The sequence below is a fragment of the Dendrobium catenatum genome, unplaced genomic scaffold (assembly GCF_001605985.2).
Source record: "Dendrobium catenatum unplaced genomic scaffold, ASM160598v2 fragScaff_scaffold_651, whole genome shotgun sequence".
Lineage (NCBI taxonomy): Eukaryota > Viridiplantae > Streptophyta > Magnoliopsida > Asparagales > Orchidaceae > Dendrobium > Dendrobium catenatum.
The window spans coordinates 254,971-279,531 of record NW_021319113.1 but is presented as its reverse complement, the minus strand read 5'-3'; the positions used below and the strand labels follow the sequence as shown (position 1 = coordinate 279,531).

Here is a 24,561-nt window from a genome sequence, read left to right as displayed (position 1 = left end):
TCAATTGAGTTGTAGTTGACTCATTTTAATTTCATTAATTGAGCTCGATATGAAGCTCGTTGAGGGTCATAGGGGGGCATCGGACCCCTGCTTGGGGGCACCGGGGTGAAGCCTCCTAAGAAAAAAGAATTTTTAGAGCCCCAAGGAGCTGTGTAGAGCTCAGTACCGCAACATTGTGGATCAAATATAGGACAGAGATCCTAGTCTCGTGGCCCTACTAGTCCAGCGTTGCGAGATGCTGCTAGCCTACTTAGTCAGTCCCTTTTATGCGATTTTTATTTGGATGTAACTTCAAAAAATATGTATTTGCATGAATTATTATTATTATTATTATTATTATTGATTATTTTCTTCATTTAATTTTTTAATTTTTTTTTTAATTTATCATTAGATGTCTAAGTTTTGTTTAAATTTGGAGAAAGGTTCATGAATAGAAAATATTTATAATAATATGGTACCAAAGAGGGTTTTTCACGTGAGGTGCCCTGCTTCAGCGGACATGTGAAGGAATTTTTTCGTCATTTATGCATGGGCTTTATATGGGCTATTTCTATAGGGCCCAAATTAATTTAGTAGTCCACATAACCATATAAGTTTTGACTTTTAAAAAATATAAAAAAAAAATTACATCTTCGAAATAATGTTTAATAGTAATATTTATTGAGAGGTTTGATGGAGAAGTATAGAGAGTAAAGAGGATCTACATTGATACATTGATTTAGAGAAAGCAAATGATAAAATTTCAAGAGAAGCATTATGGAGAGTTCTCGAAAAAAATGGGTTAATAATGCTTATATTCAAATCATTAAAGATATGTATATTGGAGCTGTTATGTGTGTTCAAACACAAGGTGGTTCGACCAAGTATTATCCAATTTCAGCCGGATTACATCAAGGATCAGCCTTAAGCCCATATATTTTTGCTTTAGTCATGGACGTTCTCACTAGACATTTGCAAGAGGTTTTACCTTGGCGTAGGCTTTTTGCTGATGATATTCTTCTTATTGATAAGACTAGAGAGGAAGTTAAAGGTAAACTTGAATTATGGAAGTCAACTTTAGATTTTAAAGGCTTTCGTTTTAGTAGATCTAAAACTGACTATATTGAATGTAATTTAATTAATTATGTATCTAGTGGGGATTGTGAATTGGGTGATCAAGACATTAATAAGAGTATATATTTTTGATATATTGGGCCTATCGTTCAAAGCTATGATGAAATAGATACAGATATTATTAGTAGAATTCAAGTTTGATGGTTGAAGTGGGAATTCATTGGGCTTGTTGTGTGATAGAAAAGTCTCTCTCAAACTTAAGTGAAAGTTCTATAATATGGTAATTAGACCTGCAATACTTTATGGTGCATAATGTTGGTCATTATAAGAGAAGAATAATATTAAGTTAAGTGTTGCAAAGATGAGGATGCTCAGGTGGATGAGTTGCTTTACTTTTAGAGCCAAGATACGGAATGAGCATATACGTGAAAAGGTTGAAGTAGTTCTAGTGGAAGATAAGATTAGAGAGAGCCGGCTTAAATGGTTTGGTCACATAAAATGATGATCTTCCTGTTAAGAAAGTAGATATATTAGATTTGATTTATATTAATAAAGGTATAGGTAGACCTAAAAAGACTTGGTTACTTGAAATGACATTTCTTTATTAGATTTAAATAAGAATTTAACTCTTAACATGACAAAATAGAAAAAAAAAAAGAAAAGATTCATGTTGCTGACCCCACAGAGTGAATAAAGGCTTGATGTTGTTGTTGTTATAATATTTTGAATGCAAAACAACTCATAACTATTAAAAAAATTTAATATAGATGATTGTATCCAACTATGAAAAATGGAATAAAAGAACCAATAAATAATGAAATATATCAAAAAATATGAAGCCAAAGATAATATCCACATCTCGCATTTAGAAATAAAATTTTATGAAATTAAATTTAAGAACATATAAATTTTGATTTCAACAAACTAATGATAAAATTGAATGCCTCGACATTCCCATTGACACTAAATTGATCTGATCCGACTCTAAATGTGCCCAAGGCCAACCACTAGAAATATAATTAGAAACTTAATTGTGTGACTAAATAATCTCTGAATCTTTTATTCTTATTGTAAAACCCCCTCCAAAGCTGATTTTTTTTAGTGCAGTTAGTCCGTACGAACTGGATTTAGTACAGGACGAACTGAAGAAAATTGTGAAGAATCTGTCAATTTCGTCTGTACGAACCTGGAAGGGTCGGGACGATCCGTCTGGACGAAATTTGTCCAGAGAGCAAGTCGTCCGGACGTTATTTAATTTCGTCTGTACGAATTTCTGCCATAGGGCAAATCGTCCCAGGACGAATTTTGGATCGTCCGGGACGATCAGTGTTAATAAATATCCGATAGAGATATTTTGGATTCATTTGAAGAGAGAGAAAGAGAATTCAGGAGAGAGAAAGAGAAGGAAAGAAGGAAAAGCTTGGTTTCGGAGGCCGCGGACCGATTTTCGTCCGTCGTCGTTGTTAGAATATTTGTTTGTCTTGCAGTAAGGACTCCGAATCCTATTTCTGTTTTCGAAGATTTCGAGTTTTGATATTTCTGTGCTCAGATTTGTGTTTCCGTTACCGAAAAACACGTATAATTTTGTATTGACGGAAGTTTTACCGCACAACTTTTGATATGTTTCTGATATGATATTTCTGCACGATTTGAGTATTTTCTGTAAAGTTTCTACCGGTTATTTTGAGTTCTGTGCGATTTTTATGGAATAGAAAATTATCAGGTTGTTGAAAAATGTTGCTTCAGTATAATGAAAGTCTTATATTGTTGTTTTACATGTTCTGTGGTAATTGGTAAAGTTTTGAATCTGTGATTTCTGTGTAAATTCCGTGTACTGCCGTTATGCCGCCGATTTCTCGTCCGACTTCTGATTTTCTGAATTGATGATTTGAATGATTGAATATGCATACGAATGTGGATATATGATTGAATAATTGTTATATTACTGAAAGACAAGTGAAGACTGGTTGAACCGTTGGTTGGAGATGATACCTGTACAGGATGGTGGGCCGACGGGCTTTCCTTTAAAAAGGGTTTGGCGATATCCTCTACTGATCACGTGATTACCGAAGAGAGTTATAAGGAGATTACTGTGCCGACGGGCATGAGTGACGACTCTTTTTACTGAGCCAACGGATTACTAACATCGATACTAACATTGAAAAATGCCTTAATAGCCAGTGATTGTACTTGTTAGGTAAGACTACTGTATTGTATTGCATGCGTACAGAACTGTTCTTATGATTTCTTGATGGATTTACTGATTTATTGAGATCGATTGATTTATTGATATAGAATTGATTTATCGATATTGAATGGATTTAACGGATATACGGGTTTACTGTTACTATACGATTTTATTGATATTGCATACAGTACATGTCACTGGACATTGATACTGATACTGATATGGATATGGATATTGTATTGATTCATGGATACATATATCGATATCGATACCGATACCACTGATACATTGATTCATTGTACCAATCTTATAGCACGTGATACACCGAACAAGATACACGTGATACAGCGAACAAGATACATGTGATACATCGAGCATGTGATTATTGATTTATTAATTTTTATATGATTTTATTGCATTGATTGATTTCAATTGTATTTGATGATTTTATTGATTTGATTGATATTGAAGAACTGATGATTTGATTGATATTGAAGAACTGATCGATTTGCAAGTGTATGTTTTGATACGACTTTACTATATTGATAGACTGATGTGATAGATAAGACGACTACTGTAGAGATTTAATGCACGTACTGATTTATTGAGCTTTATGAGATTTCCTACTGTTTATTGATTCTCTTACTGATGATTTTGGATTCTATTGTTTATGTATTGATTTCTGTTTCTGTACTGATTTCTGTATCTGCATAGATTCACTGATCATATGCAACTGACTGTTATTAATTCGACTGATTGACATGCATATTGCTTCCGTACCGTGCTTTGATTTCAGTTGTAGGCTTTGGTGACCTGCTGGGCTATTTAAGCTCATTATATGTGGTTAACAATTTCAGGTCTGAGCAAGGGAGCAAGAAGTAATGGTTGATCAAGACTGTCGACGAATCCTTTCACTATTGATGTTTGGGATGTTACACTTATAATCAAATCAAGCATTTGAACAAACCCAAAGAGCTCAAAATCATTCAATTTTGATATCATTACGGCAACTAAATGCTAAAAGAATGGTTTATGATCCAGAGGATTAATGTGAGATCAAATGATGGAGTGTTTTAAATTTTGGCTATATTTACAAAGAGTGTCACTCTAAAAAATTATAAATAGACTCATACTCTCTATACGAAGAGAATACATGGAGAGAGAAATAGAGTTTAAACCCCCAAGTTGAGAACTAAGAGAGCTCGTAAGCTTAAAGAGACTTAGAGCTCAATCGAACTACCATCATCTAGCTATAGCCATTTGACCATTATCAATAGACCAACACCAACATACCACAACCATCGTACCACCACCATTTCCATCAGACCACCATAATCAAACTGCCTTGTCAAAACACTATCATCTGACCATCGTAATCAAATCTCCATCCTCTGACCACCAACTACAATCCTCCGAACACCATCACCGTATTTAATTGCATCCCACATATTTCCTAACTTCTAATTTATTTTGAGTAATACTATTCTAATCAAAATAAATTTAAAAATTACTTAATTTATTTTAAGACGTGTATGATATAATAAATTTATATATATATATATATATATATATATATTATATTATATTATATTATATTATATTATATTTAAATAAAATTAATTGATTTTTAGACTTATCATATTAATCCCAAACTAATTTTTTAATATATTTTTTTATTTCAAAGCTATAACTTCGAAGACTGTTATTTTAAAAATAAGAACAATAAAATAATTAAAATAAAATTTGTAATTATCAAAATTATTTTTAGGAATAAAGGTTAGTAAACGATAAGAATGGCAGCACACTTATCCGTCTGATGATTCTATCTTCAATAGCTTTTCTTATAAATTTCTCCGTCGCTGAGTAGAAAATCAAAGAAAGCGTTTTGCCGGGTGAAGAAAGAAGATAAATGGCGAAGCCGGAGCTGTTTGAGCTCAGCAACGGAAGGATAAAAGTGAGGCTGACCAACGTCGGCGCCGCCATCACTTCTCTTCTCGTCCCTGATTCCGAAGGTTAGGGTTTATTGGATTTGGTCATCTCCTGCAGGTTTCATCGTGATCTGATTTGATTGAGATGGTCTATTTTGATTTCTGTTTGGATTTCAGGAAATGTGGCAGATGTAGTTCTAGGGTTTGACTCCCTTGATGCTTATGTGGTAAGTTGTAGGAAAGATCTTTTGGAATTTTTTGATGGGATTTTAATTTTGGTCAGCTGGATTCACTGTGGGTGTGAAAAAAATGAGGATGTTGATGCGTATGAGATGGCAATTTGGTTTTTCTGTGGTGAGTGTTGAAAGTAGACCTGTCAATATTGGACCCGACCCGAAAACCCGACCCGAACCCGACCCGAAATTTTCGGGTTTGGGTTGACCCGAACCCGAAGCGGGTCGGGTTCGGGTCCGGGAAACCGACCCGTTTACAAAAACGGGTCGGGTTCGGGTTGACCCGACGGGTTGCCGGGTCAACCCGAAAACCCGTTTAATTTAAACAAATTTGATTCCCGCCCTTGCCCGAGCTGCCCGCTGCCCCAGCCCGCCCTTGCCCGAGCTGCCCGACTGCCTCGAGCCGCCTGCCCCGCCTGCGGCCTGCCCAGCGCGGTACGACCCGCGTGGGCCGCGTCAATGTCGCGGTGACTGGTGAGACCCGCGTGACCGCGTGGCGCGTGCGAGGCTTTCTCCATCCGTGACCGCGTCCGTGACTCAGCCGCGGCTGCCGTCGTTCATGTCTCAGCGGCTCAGGCGCTCAGCCGCAATTCCGCCGTCCGGCGTCCGGCGTCCGGCGTTTCTTCACGCCGCGTCGTCCCGAGGCTTTCGCCGTCCCAAGGACGGAACTAACATCGGCGTCCCGAGGCTTTCGCCGTCCCGAGATTTGGCTGAAATATGTGGGGTCGGGTTGACCCGAACCCGACCCGAACCCGAAGCGGGTCGGGTTCGGGTCCAGAAAATCGACCCGTTTGAAAAAACGGGTCGGGTCGACCCGAACCCGAATAATACGGGGTCAATTTCGGGTTGACCCGAACCCGACCCGTAACCCGAAATTGACAGATCTAGTTGAAAGCAAAGGATCAAAGGAAGATTTTGACTAAACTTTTGGATTGACTGTATTTTTTTAGTTATTTTTCATTCATTTGATTGATTACTTATTCTCATTTGTCCCATTTATGCTGCATTGATGATGAAATCTAATATTCAGATTTTATTTGGGACAGCTTTTTTTTCTTCTTCTTAAAGCATCTTCTTAATAAAATAAAATAAAATTTTATACTAAAAAACTGTTTTAAGAAGCAGCAAAAAAGTCATCCCAAACAAAGTCTCAATTTGAATGAGTTAAAATTTATAGAGAGAAAGGAATTAGAAAGAAAATGCAAGGCTGCAATCATCCTCTTCATCATATTTTTAGAGATTTTACCATTTTTTCATAGAAATACATAGTTTTTTTTTACTTGTGTTGTTTCTACACTGCATTTCAACAATTATTTCAATTTTTGTTCATCTTTTTTGGTTAGAATGACAATGCACCTTATTTCGGGTGCATTGTTGGCCGTGTGGCAAATCGGATCAAAGATGGGAAATTTGCTCTCAATGGTGTGGACTATTCATTGCCTATTAACAATGGCCCCAACAGCCTTCATGGTAAGTAATTCATCTAGAATATAATCTCATGGAAAATAAATTCTTCCATGATTGATCTCAAAATCATTGAATTAGCTTTGAGATCCGTGTTATATATATATTGTATTCTCAACTCTTTGAATTTTTTTGTTGGAATATAATTTTGATTCTTTGGAAGTATTTTGTATCTCCTTATCTATCAGGTGGGAGCAAGGGCTTTAACAAAGTGGTCTGGGAGGTTATAGATCATACAGATGGTGGGATACCAGCCATAACATTCAAGTATCACAGTAAAGATGGAGAGGAAGGTAAAATCATTTGTTTCTCTGGAAAGATTCAGTTATAGAGGAAGCAAAATGTCAAATAAATTTCTGTCATCCTTCTATATTTTGTAGGGTTGTTAACAATTCAATCTTGAATTGACTCAAGCCTGATTATAGGCTGGTTTGATCCCATCTCTTTCGATCCAAACATTCCTTGTTTACTTTAAAGACATGATCCTATTTCAATCTCCTATGATGTGATAAATTATTAGTTTGATGTACATCCATGCGATCATACATGCATATGCATTTCGATCGGAGTTATACTTGGACACATTTTTTATTTCATTTGATTCGGATTTAGGCTTCGTTTGGCACGACTTTCTTATTGCTTCTTAAAGCAGTTTTTTAGTATAAAAATTTAATTTTTTGGTGCTAGAAAGTTGCTTTAAGAAGCAATAAGAAAGCTGTCCCAAATGAAGCCTTAGTTTGTTAGCTGGCTCATTAGCTTCAATTTTGAGTTAATTTTGCAACCCTACCTAACCTTTGCCCAATTTAGGTTATCCTGGTGATGTTACAGTCACAGCAACATACTCCCTTCCTTCAAGCAACTCACTCAAACTTGAAATGGAGGCCACACCCAGTGGCAAAGCTACCCCAATCAACCTTGCTCAGCACACTTACTGGAATCTAGCAGGTCACAATTCCGGCGACATTCTCGATCATTCTATTCAAATCTTTTCGCATCACATAACTCCAGTCGATCACAACTCAATACCAACCGGCGAAATCGCTCCGGTCAAGAATACTCCCTTTGATTTCACACAAGAAAACAAAATTGGTAGCACAATTGATCAAGTTCCAGGTGGCTATGATCATAACTATGTTCTTGATTACAGTGAAGAGAAATCTGGACTGAAGCATGTGGCTAAGGTGAAGGATTCTTCAAGTTCAAGAGTACTGAACCTATGGAGTGATGCACCTGGTGTGCAATTTTATACAGCTAACTATGTTAATGGTGTTTCTGGAAAAGAAGGATCAATCTATCAAAAACATGCAGGTTTATGTTTGGAGACTCAAGGATTTCCAAATGCAATTAATCAGCCAAATTTTCCTAATATTGTGATTCAGGCTGGAGAAAAATACAAGCATACAATGTTGTTTGAATTCTCAGTTGAATAGAGATTTGGTCCATCCATTATTTTTTTATGAAACTTTGCATTGATGAGAACAATGATTATTTTTAATTGTCAATAAGAAGTGGAGGTTAAATAATTGATGGGTTATTTCATTTTGAACTATTATGTATCTGAATTACATATATAAAGTGTTTCTGGGTGATTTTACATTCAAATCAAAAATTTTCAAGCAAATATTATTATCTGCACTAATTGAGCTTTATGCTGCACTCATTTTATTTAAATCAAATTAAAAAAATGACATGCATTCTTTATAATCATCTAAATAACTCTAAATATTTTAAATATGATGTAATTTTTTCTTACTCTGCATTTTTTTTCATCCAACCATAGTCTCTGTAAACTTTAAAGATGGTTTCCTTGCTGTTCCTATGATTAGTATTTTATCGAACGATCATGCTTTATAGGGAAAATTATTCTGTGCGGACATCAAACGCCGTCCAGAGATCAACCAGAATGCGCCACGTCAGCAGTACCGAGCGGGGATGATATGTTGCATTTTTGTTAGTCTCTAGATGGTGTTAGGCATCCGCACAATAATTTGCCGCTTTATAGGCATTGTAGAATTTTGCATTGTGTCAAGCTACAGATTCCACATACTAAATGGTCTTATTTGAGTTAGTTTACAGGTGTCGAAACAAGCAAAATAAAATAAAATGAAACTTATTATTATTGTTATTATTTGATATTTTGATGATAAAAATTTTCTATTCACATTTCTAATATAAATAAAAGTTGCTTTGAAGGACAAAAAGCAGAACCAATGAAGCCTTAAACCATAAGTAGAACAACAACCATGAAAATCTAAAGCTGGGAAGCAGATGCTTACGCTATATTTCATCATGTGTAACTGTAGTCCAAGAGACCATAAATGATATTGAATTATTAGATAAAACATCTACAAATCTCTATGAAGAACTCGTTACATTTTCTTTTTGAATAAGGATATCATTCCAAAAATAGATTCTCAACATTTTTAATGCCTTTCTACGCATATAACTTCCTCTATATCATCTCATTTTCCTTCTCTATATGATGTATGCTTATTCATGTTGTATAAATTATCCATATTTTAAGTAGTACAAGGAAGGTGACATATGTACCTTAACTTTGGATGAGAGTTCAGTGCATGGTTTACAGCGATGTTAACCGTTGCGCCGTCTCGAAATAACATATCATATAAATCACAAACGAATCTGGAAAGTTCTTCTTCATCATTGTCATCCATGTCAATTGGACGAGCTTTCTCCGTATCACTGTCTTCCCAATCGCTCGTAGGACTGGATGGTTCAGCTGGATCATCGTCGGCCTCATCATCACCAATCACAAATTTTCCGTTTTCAAAATCGCCGTATTCACCAGCGCCGTTAAGTGCCACAGATTCAGCATTAGGTGGTTCTAGTGAGGAAGCGATCACAGCTTTAGCTCCCATGTCAAGAAAGGCTTTCACCAAACTTGGAGCTGGGCCACATTTGCCTGTGCATATTATAATTCTGTCTCTCCAAGATCCAACCTACAAATGGTGCCCGAAAAAAAAGGACAAAATAATTTTAGAAACAGACGAACTAACGCAATTTCTATCATAAGATTTTCATAAGAGCTGTTTGGTCTGGAGTTATTAGGAGCATATCGCATTTTATTATTCTACGTTTCAATTTCTTCTAGGAGCTTAATTTGAAGTAAAAGAAATGCCATAAGTTTAACAACAAGAACAACAACAACATCAAGCCTTTGTCCCACTACGTGGGGTCAGCTACATAAATCCTTTTTTTCCATTGTGTCTAGTTAAAAGTCAAATTATCGTTTAAATCTAATAAAGAAAGATCTTTTCTAATATTTTCTAACCAAGACTTTTTAGGTCTACTTCTATCTTTTTTAATATAAGCCAAATCGAATACCTCTATTTTTCTAACAGGGTCACCGGAAGCCCGTCGTTTTATGTGACCAAACCATCTAAGGCAGCTCTCTAATCTTATTAGAGGCAAGTAACAAATCTTACCATCCAGCGGACATCCTCAGATGACAAATGAATAGCTGGAAGTGTCCTTCGAAACATATATGCGCCAATTTCCTGGTTATCCTCCATCACCTTCAATATAATGAGAATCATGAATAGTTCTGCACTATGCCGAATGCAATTAAATGAACATACTAAAAACTGGAATATACATACTTGAGTTTGGCGGCCAATATAACGATGAAGAATACCACCAACTTCAAATTGTCGCCAATGGGCGACCAAATCTGATATAGAAAAAATCTTTGATAGGGAATAAAAATCTTTTCTTTTGCGAACTCGCATCATCATTGATAGGCTCGACTTAACATTTCGGAGAAATTTATCTGCTAGCTCTCCAGGCTCAGCCACCACAAACACATCATTCTGCCAGCTGATGAAAAATTACTAATCACTACATGGTCCATTGACAGTAGGCAAAATCATATTAAAGCATTTGAAGAAAAGTATAACCTTAAGATTAACCCAGTTGAATCATTTTGCAGGGCTAAATGAATAATGCCGACTTGAGGCAAACTTTGTAGCTTCTCATTTAAAGAAAGTACATTAATGGAAGGCTGCCATGATAGTGGAGATGTAGGGGATGTTGCCTTCGCAAGAGAATGACCGTCCAAACTAAGCGGTGGCACCAAATCAATACGGCTCATTCTCTGAGGACCACCTTCAGGACTATAAATAACTGGACTAGAGGGGAAGCTTCCTGTAAGCAATGGCGATGTGAAGGGAGTAGGAAATGAAGTTGTTGGCATAGAAAATCCTGAAGACCTGTTTGTAAAAGATAGCTTAATGCCAGTACGAACACAAAATGCCTCAAGTGCTCGACCATGATTAACAGCTTTTCCAGAGTCAAGATTATATGATGACTCAACAAGCAGGACCATCCGCCTCCACCCCAATGAAGGGCTGTCATCATCAAGCACTGATAAGAAAACATTTTCATAAATCAATCATTACTTGTTCTCATAAGAAAAAGACAACATAGGGAAAGCCTGAAACAACACAAACCTGCATCTGAAAGTTTTGAGTTGTACGCATGGCGACTCTTTAATTTTTCAGCCAATTTGTCCTCATTGGCATTCCTTGAAAGTAGACGTTCAAACAGACTCTCAAAAGCCAGACAGCTTTTCTGGATATACTCGTCAGTTGCAGCTTCCAATTTAAGCCAGACAGCAGGGTCAGTCTCATCTAGCTCCATACAACATCGCTCATCCACTGTAGTTCACATGAAACAGAAATCAGAATCAAGGTTTTAATCATGGTTTACTTCTTAAAAATTAAGTTTTTTAATATTAAAATGACATTATACGGGTCTAGAGCTAGACCTCAAGTAAGAAATCAGGGTAGAAAACAACTTGTGGAATTCTAAAAATAAATAAAATGATTTCATTAGCTCAGAACACAACCACATTTACCTGGATTGAACCGGAAATACTGCATGTCAGGAAGCAAAGGCATCAATGTATCCATTGTTTCCTCCACCCGCTCAACTGAGCATGCGCTCTCTATCAGTACTTGTCCTGTATCTAAATAACGCCACCCACCTTTCCGAACCTAGATTTTGTAAAAAACAAAAGAAACCGGATTAGAAACAAAGACCTTCTGAACCATGATGGAAACAAAACCATTCTTTCAGTAATCTATACATCTAAAATATAACGCAGTGTAAAATTTCCATTTTAGTATCGAGATTCCCTGCAAATCTATATATTTGAAGCAAACGACTCAATTTCTTACTTTGGTTGGAACAGAACAACACCCAACAGAAACTAGGCAATCGATTCGAGCATCAGGCCACAAAAGCTGTGCCTCTCTTATGGCAAAAATTGTAGGATTATTTGCCAGAATAGCTCCATCTTGCCACCGATTTAAATCTTAAAGAAGACAAACAAAACAAAAGTTATTTTAGCAGCACAATGCAGCGGAAAAAAACAACAAACAAACAAATGTGCAAAGAAAACAAAAGCCTAAAGCAACATTCAAGAAGAGATTTGAAATCACCATCTGCAAAGTCATCAAGATAATAAGGAGCAGCAGAAGATGCCCTTATTGCTTCCCATATCCGGTGCTTGCAGCTCCCCATGAAGGCCCAATGATGACTACTATGTTGACCAACAGGACCCGCTGCTATGCCACAGGAGGCAGTACTTTCAGCCAACCCTGAGGACAACTCTGGGGTACCAACAGGATACTGAAAGGAAAAAAATCTACCATTACTACTACTATATACACAGAGAAATAAGAATAACTTCACTGCCGAACTGAAAAACTGCACATATCATGGAACCAAGTGCTAGAAACTTTATCCGAAGCCCTTCACGATAAGTTCAACAAGAGAAAGTAGCCACTACAGTGGAGTAGGATCAAATATTGGAATCGGTGAATCACTCAAACTCTGAGCATTTTCTTAATAGCATTGTTGAGGGAAAAGGGTTGAGTACGACACTTGTAATGTGAAAAGATGTACAAATTACATATTCAAGTGAAGCAGGATGTGGTTAACACCATCTTCAACTTGGGGAGTCAAAAGAATCGTATCTTGACAGGTTTGGTCGAAAGGTTGGATCTTGAACCGCCGCATCACTCTATTCTTATTCATGGGGATGGATTCAAAAGCACTTGAAAATGTCGAATGATCATTAGTGTCATGATTGCTTTGCCATCACCAGGGCATACATCAACAACATAATGCGAAGGGTTTTCTCTCAAAATATGTAAGATCATCTTCGGAAGCTCATATCTATGGAACTCAAATGCTATCTTCCACTGACGAGTACAATAATATCATCATCTCTCTCAAGATAATGTGAGCAAGGGTTGTTAGTTTTTAGACATGGTTGTGGCTGGACTGGTGAAAAGGGCAACAAATGTGTGCAATTTTTTTATCATGTCATCTGTTTGATGAAAAGGGGGGCAAATGAAAATGCATGAGCATTTAATAATAGAAGAAAGTGAGAGAAAGGGTGAAAGCACTGAATTTTACATGAGCTATGAGGATTTATACTATTGTTATTGGTGGAATAAAATCAGGGGCTTTTCGAGAAATAAGAGGTTTGCCACATTGAAATGTGGAGATTAAGACTTCGTTTGGGATGTCTTTCTTATTGCTTCTTAAAACGGCTTTCTAGTATAAAAATTTTAATTTTTATACTAAAAAATTGCTTCAAGAAGTAGTAAGAAAATTGTCCCAAACAAAGTCTAAGTCAACCTTCTCTTGAACTCTACTATGCATAACATTAGATGCACCACAGCTCTATGGTGGAGAACAAAGAAAAATAGAAGCAAGTAATTGAGTTGCTAGAGCAAGAAGTCATAAAGTAGAGCAGCTTATCATGTGAATCGTCAATCATGATGGTGCCAAAGAAGAGCAATGGTTGAAAAATGTGTGTAGACTATCAAACACTAATTAAGATCATGGTGAAGAATTAGTATACACTTTCCAAAGAGGATGATTTTCTAGACCAACTATGTCCAGCTGAAGCATGACATAATCTTCACAAAGCTGGATTTGAAATTAACAACCAAGTCTAAATACAAAAAAAGAAGATACGTAAAGACTGCACAAAACTAAACAAGGAATATTTTACTAGATAGTGATGTCATTCCACCTTTGCATTTGCCAACAATATTTATGTGCCTCATGGATGACATTATGAGACCATTCATAAAGGATTTTGTGATGTTCAACATCTTCATCTACAATTAGACATGGGACTATGGGAGGAACATCACAAACACGTGCAAAAAGTGCTTAGCCTCCGAAAAAAGAATATAATCTTCCCAAATCTGAAGAAATGTGATTTTATAAAGAAGACTATTTTGCTTTGAAGTTGATGGTAGTGAGATTACTATTAATCTTAAGAGATCAAAATCATAAGAGATTGCCCTCAAGCATGGAAGGTGATTGATGTGTGGTGTTTTATAGGAGTGTGCCAATTTAATAAGGTTGATCAGCAACTTCATTGTACTTCAATGCTTTGTGTGATAGAAAAATACCCCCTCAAACTTAAGGGAAATTTCTATAACATGATAATGAGACCTGCAATGCTTAATGGCACCGAATGTTGGTCATAAAAAGAGAAGCATAAAATTAAGTTAAGTGTTGCAAAGATGAGTATACTGAGGTGAATGATTGGCTTTTACTCTTAGAGGTAGAATGTGAAACAAGTATATACGTGAAAATGTTGGAGTGACAGATAAGAATAGGTAGAGTCACCTTAGATGACACAATGGAGAATAAGGATTCATATAGCCAAACCCACGTAGTGAAATAAAGACTTGATGATGTTGTTGTTGTAGCAACTTCATTGTACTTACGAAAACACCAAATTCACTAAAAATGTCCAACAAAAATTCTTCCTAACAAGGAAAACATGAGAGCGTGTTTTTTTCTTTTTAAAAAAGAAGGTAGCAAGATGTCAGCTTTAGCATTGACAAATTTGAAAAAATTATTTCGAAAAAATTTTGATGCAATAAGGGAGACATGAAGCATACTATTTTGGTTGCTCCAAGTTGCAGAAAAATTATCTGTCCTATGATCATAAATTTCTCGCACTTCACACGACAATGAAGTACTGGCAACCTAATCTACTTAAGAAAGAGATTGTAGTTCATACGAACCAAAAACCACTTCAATACTCCAAAGAAAAGTCAAAGTTTTAGCAAGTGAGGTATAAGAAGTGAATGGTGCACCTCCAACATTTTAATTTGGTCACTAGGTACATAAGGGAGTGCATGATAAGATGATGAGCATGCTCTCTCAACCACCAATGATTTAATGGCAATAATGCAACTACAACCATCTTGGCAAGAGGAATTGCAACTACGTGCAAGCTTGATGAAAACTTTCGAGTAATTTTAGGAGCCTGAGAGAAAGGATTTACCATCAAAAAGTGATTTATATATAATGGGAATCACCTTTGTTTCTAAAGATTTTAGTGGGTGAAATAGATAAGAAAAGCACGCATGACACATTGGGCTGACAAAGATGCCACAAAACATGCAGAGATAACTGAATTAGCCAAGAATGCATCTTGAAGTGGCCAAATTCCTAAATAAATGTGTACTTTGTTGTACTCCAAAACCTTTAAACAAGAGGAAAGGATTATGCACTCCTCTTTCTGTTCCAACTCGTCCATGGGAGAGCATCTCCACAAACTTCATAAGAGGGTTGCCAATGACCAATAGCAATTACAAATCACTTTTGTTATGATGAATAGGTTCTCGAAGGTGATAGTCCTCATGGCATGAAAATAGAACATTATGGGAGAAGGAGGAACTCATTTAATCTTAAAGAATATTTTAGTGCTTCAATTTATTGAGTTCAATTATATCAAACAAAGTCTTCAACTTTCTTAGTAGTTTTTGGAAGTATTTGTGAGACATATTGAATATTTGAATAATACTCATAATACAATATTTCATCCACAAACATATGATCAAACCGAGCTCATCAACAGGATTGTTGTGCACCAGCTACTCGGAACACCCAAAGATATGAGATAAAAGCTAGTCATATATTCAATTTGCATTCAAAGATACTTTCCTCAAACTCAAAGTTCCTTTGATGTGGAGCTCTTAATAGAACCAACAATAACCCCAAATAATAGAGATAGTGATCTTGCGAGTGTGAAGAGATTCAAAAGGAATAAAAAAAGTCATTCAAAGATAGAGACAATTAATCAAGTTTCACATAAAAAAGTTTGGGGTAAATTGCACTAGAATAATGATCCCAAGTTTTGGGGTAAACACATAAAAAATAGCTTTTCTTATGATATAATGTTCCCAATCCACATAAAAAACCCTATGGACATAACTATGCGAAAAAATCAACTTGTTGTTTCATTTTTTATCAACAGAGAAATTTAATATAACACAAATTTTGCATGGCGTTCACCAATACAGATCAAATAAAAAATTATGATTGATGTCAATCAAACCACCAGGCCAGTTATCCTTAGCAAACATTTTAACTCATAAATGCTCAGTAATTCATCAGGATAACTACGTAGGAACTTAGCCTCCTTTTTTATTATTATTATTATTTTTTACCCAAGCATTAAAATCTAAGCGGTTTTATAATATTATATATTAAATACTAGTTAATCATACCCACATAATTCCATCACCCCATATGAGCTCTTAAACTGCGCCTCCTATTTGGAGGAACTTCAACTAGATTTAAAGTTGCATTGTCATACAAACTTCGTTCCTTCATGTTAGACATGACATTTAAATAACAAACATTATGACCAAAACATGAATTTTAGCAAAAGCATATCTCATCCTGAGAAACCATATACAAACAAGAACAAAAAATGATGACATATTCAGCACACGAGGCTCCATCCATTGCAAGGACTTGAGAATGGTTTATGTTCTGCCTAAAGGTTGTTTTTGAAATTTGAACCTGTCAACGTTACAATGGAGGCAACCTAATCACTACTCTAGCCATGCCCTAATCAATAGAATATTTAATCCAAAAGTAATTGAAATAAGAAAAATATGTTGCAGTGGATGAACCTGATAGTTTCGGAATATAAATGGTTGAGCTGGTGCGACACTAACAAGAGTTGACACAACAAAAACCTTAGGGATCGTCTTCACAGCTGAATCTATTAGGAGATCACCATCCTCATCTGCACACATCTCTTTAAGCAACCTTTCAAATTGGTCTGCACTGTGCTGCATGAGAAAGTTTGCTGAGCACAAAAGAGACCAAGAAAAAAGGAAAAGAAAAAAGTTCTCGCCTAAAATTCCATACCTTAGACCCGTGAACAACAACTCTAAACCTTTGAGATGAACTCTTGTATAGTTGATCCAGCTTCTCTCTCCAGCTTGCGGCTTCATTATCTTTTGGAATAGGATCCGTAAACACAATTTTGCCTAGAGAATGAAAAATCAATAGCACTATTATGAGAAGGCATTGCACAATCTAAAAGAGAATAAATAAATAAAAAAGAAATGCCATGTAAGGGTGACTAATCATTGGTAATCACCTAGTTCTTTGTAAATTTCTTCACATTGATCCAGGGTCATCTGTTTAACTCCAAGAGCAATTGCAAGCATGCCACCAGTAGAAGTGCCACAAATAAGGTCAAATAATTCATGAATACGCTTGCCAGTGCCTTGTTCAATTTGTTTAAGCATCCGTACAGTTGCCAAACCCTTCATGCCACCACCATCCATTGAAAGAATACGCAACCCTTGCTTTCCAACCGGCCTTCCTTTTATTGCCTTCCTCAAGCTTTCATTCTCACCTGTTGATAAATATAGAATGAACATGAATACAAGTTATTCATAAAGAAATGGCGCTTCGTGTCTGAATCATGAAATAGAAATGACATGCCAAGAATGGCCAAAGCACGTGCAGCAGCCTTGCATACACGTGGCTCAGGTGCGACTGTCAGGCGTAGGAGAAGTTCACGCAAGCTTTCGGATTGAACTAGCATACGACGGTTCACGGGACAGAATGCTAAATTGCCAACAACTAATAATGCTAGCCGTTGAACCTGATAAAAAAAATCAAAGCCAAAATGCATGCTCTGGTTAGCAGTGGCTATTGTAAGCACATTTCCCAGAAGCTCCAATTCAAATTGAAGTAGCATTACCACTATGTTCTTGTGTGCACAAAGTGCCTTAAGTGATTTCAGTACATCTTTTGTCAACATCTTCTGTGCAACGCTATCAGAAGCAAATGCCAAATTTACCATGACTTGCAAAAGAGACATTAACTCTTCTTGACCAACTGATTTAAGAGCAGACTCGATGGGTTGCATTATATCAGACTTAATCAACTGCATTGCCAAGGAAACATCTGATGCTAATGAAGAAAGAGCGGAACAAGCTTGTTCAACCTGAAATATGCGCTCACCAATGCAAATGACGTACTTGAATTAAAATATGCAAGTAAACATACTTAATCAAATTAGTTGACCTAAAAAAGAGCGTACCACATGCCGGTTATCGCTGCTTATCATGCTTATAAGCTGTCGTATGGCATTTTCTTCTTTATTAATGGCTAAATGGTTATTGTGGTCTTGCATGAGTTTTGCTAGAGCAGATGCCAACAAGGGATGATGGCATGAAGAAAATCGGAAAATAAGAGAGAAGAAGGGGCTTAATTTGTGTTTTGATGCACTAAAGTAGCCACTATTATCTGTCTGAAATCACAAGAGAGAAGGCTTAAGGTATATTCAAAAGTTAAGCAGCCCAAGAAAGATTTCAAACTGAAATCATTACCTCTATTTGCACATTCACTGTTTTAATATTTTCCGTTGCCACAATTCTAATATTGGCAAGAGATAAACGTCGAAGATTGTGCAATGGCAATATTTCAGGAAGGAACTCGAGTGGATTACCATATAGTCTTAGAACTCGAAGCTCAGACATAGCCCTGCCATTAAACTGAAAAGATATTTTAGCTTTATCGGCATATTCAAAAGGTATGAAAACCTATTAGCATGAGAGCTTTGCAGAGCATGCTGCTTATAGGATGACCTGAAATCCAGAAGTGGGCGAATGAGCTTGTTGTGTTCTAGTGAAAGCTCAACTAGCATTACACACTGCCTCAACTCAACTGAAATGAATATATCCAATGTGATAAATGCGCAAGAAGAAATATACGAGGGGTTAAAGTTTGTTTACAAACAAATTATTACTTGAATTGGGCTTACCAGGCACAGATACCAGTATATTGTTGTCAGCTCTTAGCACTTTCAAACTTCTCAACTCACCAAGTTCAGGTGGAAGCTGTGCAAGTTTATTGTTATTCAGATAAAGCTTCTCAAGAAGCGTAAGCTTCATCAACTCTACAGGCAATACCTGTTAACGCCAGAGAGATGAAGAAATGAACGCTTTTATAGTAGTAGGCTAAAACTAACCGCCAAGCAAGCATGCCACACAAGAGTGTGCATGCATATGCACACAAGCAAAGCTTTCAAGAGTGTACATGCATATGCACACAAGCAAAGCTTTCAAGAGTGTACATGCATATGCACACAAGCAAAGGTTTTACTTCAAAAATACAGTTTCTATGATTAAGTAGCAATTGTAGGGTGTACCAAAGGCACGCATTTAATTACCCAGTCACAAGATAGAATGAAAGAACAAGGAAAAATGCTAGATAACCTAGTAGATACTTGCACAAGCATGCACTGACAACTCTGAGAGCAAAAGCTGCATAATTAAACTAAATTGTTATAACTTTTCAAAAGAAGTTCTGTTAGAATTTTACAAGAATATAGTAGTCAATAGAGAAAATAGAACAAGGAAGTGAATCAACTCAATGTGGATAAAATTCTAAAATAACACTGAATGAAGCATAAGAAAGTTTCTGGAATGATCTCTAGGAACCATTAATAACTATGTCTATAGGAATAATAAAAATATATGATCTAATTTATTGCATGTTATAAGTTTATACATGCTTCTTAGTTTTTATAAATACCATACAAGTGCCTTGCTTTTGCTAAGCCACCAAACACATACCTAGATAAGCCATCTTGACTTTAACACCAAAATGCTATTAATTATGTTGATTTTTCAGTGTTTCACTCAGCTTTCTAGAAAATCAACAAGTAAAACTAGACAGTTGCAGCAAGCACGGTGAATTGATACATGTAAATCCTTTTGAAATTGCGAAGAAATACAACTCATAATTGCTACACAAATGACAATAAGAAAGGTTCTTGCTTTCTTTTTTCTGCAAAGCATGACTTTTTAAGTTGAATAATTGATAATGGCATATATCAATATGAACCTCCAACCACAACAACAATTATTGGCTTATTTGGTGATTTCTCTAAGGCTTCATTTGGGATAGTTTTTGACCATTTTTTCGCTGATTTCAAAAAAAAATTATGCTAGAAAGCTACGAAGCCTAAAGCTCCTTTCTTCATTGAAGAAAAACAAGAAGTAAATCTTCATGATTTTGCTTACTGCCACTAATAAAATATGATAAAACTCATGGAACTCTATTAATTCTAATCAAAGAAGTTTAAAGCAGCTATTACCGTTGAAAAAGGAAAGGAAAATCAAAGATCCACCAAAAGCATAAGCGACGCAAATACAACAAAATGGACCCTCTTTTGGAGCCAAGGAGTGGTACTAAAAACATAACTCATTTTACCTTTGCATCGCTCCTCTCTTGATTGAAGAAGGACATGAAGTAAACCTTCACGATTTCACTTCCACTAACAAAATGTTATAAAGCACATGGAACGCAGTAGTCCACTGCGATTAGTCGACGAAGATTAAAACAGCTATTATAGTAAAAAAGGGAGTAAAACCTGATTTTTATCAACAGAAGTAGAGATGCGAAATTCGAGAAAAATGGAACCTAACGGGTACAAATTGGATTGAAGCAGCCCTAATTACGCGTCAAGATAATCTAAGTTTAAAGATCAACTCAATAAATAAGAGAAAACATCAAAACGAGGACTGTAATCTCCAAACATTCACGAAAAAAAAAAAAAAAAACTCACCGATAAGCCGCATCCACAGAGATTCAGAACCGTCACGGCCCCCCAATGCTCCGACAAACTGGATAACCCATCTCTGCTCCCCGTTGACGCAAGATCTGACCTTAGCAGACGTGTCAAAACCCCGACCCCGTCGCTCTGTTGCCCCGACCCCGCCGCCTTAGACATCGTCACGCCCCGCAGCGGCTCCCGCCTCTTCATCACCTTCATCAGCACGCCAACGAGGTTCTCCCCCTCGTCTCCACCGTTCTCATGAATATCAACGAGCACTGTGTCCTGAGGCGGGGGAAGCGCGACCATGAGCTGCGACTGGAGGCGGAGTGCGACCTGCTCCTCGTCATCTCCGGCCGACCACTCGAGATCGATCCGGAACCCGAGCTCGTTAGAGGAGGGACGAGGCTCTGGAGGCTGAGTAGGCAGGGAAGGAGGGGGCGGATCGTCAGCATTGTCGCTGGAGTCACCGTAGTCAAGTGTAAGGTGGAAGATCTCGGATGCTCGTTTCCAACCCAAGCTCCATGACATAGCTTGGGTGAACTTCGATGAAGAATAACAGGGTTAGGGTTTCGATGATCGGAGATGAAGGAAAGGGTACGGCGGCCGGGGACGATGGGGGTAAGTAAGGCGAGGGAGGACGGGTCGGCTACTCGGCTTCAGTTTTTCTTCGGTTTCGCCTGCTTCTCTTAACTATTCGAGGTTATTACAAATAAACCCCTTCACATTAAAAAAATTGCAAACCTAGCCTCTTGTCTTTCTTAAAACTTAAAACAGCGTAAAGACTAAGAAACTTGACTTTCTTATTTTTGTTATTTTGCTCTCAACTTCATTTGTGGCCATTTCTATTTTTTTAATTATAATTTTAAACATATTTAAAAATAATACTTTTTTTGCAAATCATTTTAAATAAATCAATATAAGTCGTTAAATAAAATGTTCTTAATTTTAGCTCTATTAGTTTTGTTGCACGTATATTTTTGAATAAAAACTTTAAAATAAAAATTCATAATATAATATATTTAATTATATATTTTAACTTCGTTGAAGACAATGGCAAAATATTTCAAAGAAGATAATATAAATTTATAGATTCCTTAAATTTTCTTAACATTGATCAAAAGAGTGGATAAATACCCCACCGGCTTAGATGGGTTGGTGGGAGTGCTTGATTGAGAACCCACCATCCCAAGTTCGAATCTCCTCTCATACGGCACGATTCCTTAAGTGGAGAGAAAATAACTGTGGGTCCTGCACCTGTGGGGTTGGTTATTGGTAGACTCGCCGAGAGATTAGTGGAAATCGTCAAGCGCGTCACAAGCTGACGTAACAACGGACCGATACCCCCGTTACCAAAAAAAGAAAAAAAAGAGCGGATAAAAAAACAATTATATTCTTTTATAATCCAAAATAGATTTTTTCTTTCAAATTACAAATTAATCTACAACAAAAAATTAATACATGAAAATTGATCACTGCAATATATAAGAAATCTTTCATTATTAAATTACTATATCAACTATGCACATAGATAAGATCCATACAATAGTAAGAAATTTAAATTTTATTTACGACGATTTTTTTTACAACCACATAAATCAGCTTTCTAATAAAACAATTTTAATTTTTATACTAAAAAATTATTTTATGAAACAGTAAAAAAACTGTCACAAACGAAACTTAAAGAATCCATGCAAAGTTAATCAAATATAAGTACATAAACATTAATAGCCAACTGCCATACTTTATAGTATCATGAAATGAAGAGGAAACTCCCTATGAATCTTTAATATAGACTAACTATAAATACATAACGCTAAGGGAACAATTATATATCTAAAGATTAGGAATCGAGTATTGTCAGGTTTGCAAGTCTTAGGCATTTTTTGGTTGTTGTTTCTTAAAACAACATTCTAGTACGAGTTAGAAAGCTGCTTTAAGAAATGGTAAGGAAGTCATCTCAAATGAAGTATTAGGCTTCGTTTGGGGTGGCTTTTTTATTAGTTCTTGAAATAATTTTTATACCATGCTTCAAGAAGCAGCAAAAAGCTGGTTGTCCCAAATAAAACCTTAATCATCCCCATCGACGAATATAAATACATACTTGATACATCGTCAAAATTTATCTTGATCGGGCACAAATCTCGATGCAGAATTGAGTTGGAAACTTCTAAAATTAATCCGGAGACCATCTCAACTCCGATTTCAACAAGCTTATAGTCAAACTGAGCGTCTCGTAAATACGAATCCAACGACACCAAATTCAACTCAATCCGAGCCCAAATGAGCCCAAATTAAGGACTCCAAGCGCTGTTGTAAGCTTCGTAGCACTGTTTGAGTTACCAAACGGTGTCCGATTTTAACGATCTTATACTCGAATCGAACGGCTCGACGAGAAGAATCCAACAAGCCTAAGATCACTGAATTCTGATATCACTAAGGCCCTCAAATGATCAACAAACGGTGCACGATCATAGGATTCAACATCGGCCGTCCATTTGACCACTCCCAATTCGCCCTTGATCTCGCGACTATTTACGCGTCATGCCACTCCAGAAAATATATAAATAGAGCCCTCATTTCTCATGAGAGGGGGGGGGGTCCAAGCAAGAGAGAGAGGAGAAAAGAAAGAGGCCACGCATTCAAACAAGCATGAGAGAAAGAGGGAGGTGGCGTCATCTGTGTAACGCGGATAGGTAGGATTTATAGCTTTCAGAAGGAAGGAAAGCTTACCCACCAATAAGGTGTATAGTGGTTCACTCGTACCACTCACCTTTAGACCCTAAATCTATAAAAGATATAGTGTCGTACACACGACACTAACATCTACGACCTAGCTAATGCAATCCTGGACTTATACCTTGTCTGACAAAGGAAGCCAGCTAAAACCTCCTAGTCGTGTAAAATCCATGCTATCCAGTCTGTATGAGAGATGGGTGGGTAGTTTAGACTGAAATTGGGATCGACAACTAAAGAAATCCCTAATTGATCCCACACTTATGAGTGGTATAATGCTCCTAAAACTAATGCAATTAAATCTTGATTTTAATTAGTTACTAATGCAATTTATGCTGGTTAAAGTCTCCAAATCAAATATGTATGAATTTTAAAAAAGGCTTTATAAAATAATTTTTGAATGACTAAACTTCCCCAGGTCCGGCACTTCATCCTCATAGGCCAGATTATCCGGACTCTACCCGCAGGCGGGGAAGTTTGTCTAATAGAAGAGAGAATGCGTGCATGCGCCCCCGGACGATTCCGGCTATTCCCTAAAGTCGTTATGTTTCTATGTGAGTTAATCTTAATTTTTTTTTATTTAATAATTACGAGTATAAAAATTTTATCCCTAAAGAGCCTAGCGGTCAGACACAAGCACATGCAAGAAACAAACCTATGAAAAACATGCCGGTTCTACTGCGCAAATAAAGTAAGTAAATCACAACACAGAAACAAATCCCACGAAAAAGAGTGTCCATGGCAAGTGTCATACAATATTACATCACAGAATACAGTAAGTAAAGGTGGCCGGGCTCCACCGACAACAACCCGGGAACGACGCAAATCTTAAAATAAGGCATTTTTATATTTCTTCAGTCTTCTTCTTCTCTTCCTTGATTCGTCTTTGGATCATCTTCGTTCTTCCTTCTGGCTCCTCGTAGTGACTCCTCCAAAAGGGTATCCAAATGAAAAAGGAAACCCCCTGTAGGGGTTTACTTTTCCCTTTGGACTCCTCGTAGAGTGCTCCAAAAGGATATCCAAATA

At 36.7% G+C, this 24,561-nt stretch overlaps 2 protein-coding genes across 3 annotated transcripts; one reads left to right on the top strand and one right to left on the bottom strand.

Annotated features, from left to right (window-relative positions):
• The first annotated feature begins 5,049 nt into the window (after positions 1-5,049).
• Positions 5,050-8,361, top strand: LOC110103802 (aldose 1-epimerase). Its single transcript, XM_020832648.2, has 5 exons — positions 5,050-5,253; positions 5,347-5,396; positions 6,746-6,872; positions 7,055-7,159; positions 7,674-8,361. Exons 1-5 carry the CDS (start codon positions 5,151-5,153, stop codon positions 8,294-8,296), a joined length of 1,008 nt encoding a protein of 335 aa, XP_020688307.1. The 5' UTR covers positions 5,050-5,150; the 3' UTR covers positions 8,297-8,361.
• Positions 8,362-9,176: 815 nt separating this feature from the next.
• Positions 9,177-21,472, bottom strand: LOC110103808 (phospholipase A I). 2 transcript variants are annotated; one of them, XM_020832655.2, is made up of 18 exons: positions 20,812-21,472; positions 19,003-19,150; positions 18,827-18,905; positions 18,569-18,722; positions 18,280-18,489; positions 17,938-18,183; positions 17,676-17,838; positions 17,326-17,586; positions 17,091-17,212; positions 16,850-17,011; positions 12,329-12,518; positions 12,065-12,201; positions 11,743-11,881; positions 11,336-11,542; positions 10,784-11,249; positions 10,487-10,703; positions 10,313-10,402; positions 9,177-9,826 (listed from the first exon to the last, which is right to left on the bottom strand). In XM_020832655.2, the coding sequence occupies exons 1-18, from the start codon at positions 21,328-21,330 to the stop codon at positions 9,386-9,388; spliced, it is 3,951 nt and encodes a 1,316-aa protein (XP_020688314.1). In that variant the 5' UTR covers positions 21,331-21,472; the 3' UTR covers positions 9,177-9,385. The 2 variants fall into 2 exon arrangements, with proteins under 2 accessions (XP_020688314.1, XP_020688315.1); XM_020832656.2 differs by lacking the exon at positions 20,812-21,472 and having other exon boundaries at positions 18,569-18,733; positions 19,003-19,064.
• Positions 21,473-24,561: the final 3,089 nt, after the last annotated feature.

What these genes read in the sequence shown, in the direction of transcription:
- LOC110103802 (XM_020832648.2), top strand. Translation starts at nt 5,151, where the DNA reads ATGGCGAAGCCGGAGCTGTTTGAGCTCAGCAACGGAAGGATAAAAGTG. An exon ending in ACTCCCTTGATGCTTATGTG is followed by an intron (nt 5,397 to 6,745) that starts GTAAGTTGTAGG and finishes TTTTTTGGTTAG; the next exon opens with AATGACAATGCACCTTATTT. An exon ending in TGGCCCCAACAGCCTTCATG is followed by an intron (nt 6,873 to 7,054) that starts GTAAGTAATTCA and finishes CTTATCTATCAG; the next exon opens with GTGGGAGCAAGGGCTTTAAC.
- LOC110103808 (XM_020832655.2), bottom strand. Translation starts at nt 21,330, where the DNA reads ATGTCATGGAGCTTGGGTTGGAAACGAGCATCCGAGATCTTCCACCTT. An exon ending in TCTGTGGATGCGGCTTATCG is followed by an intron (nt 19,151 to 20,811) that starts GTGAGTTTTTTT and finishes TGGCGTTAACAG; the next exon opens with GTATTGCCTGTAGAGTTGAT. An exon ending in GTGCACACAAGAACATAGTG is followed by an intron (nt 17,839 to 17,937) that starts GTAATGCTACTT and finishes TTTTTTTATCAG; the next exon opens with GTTCAACGGCTAGCATTATT.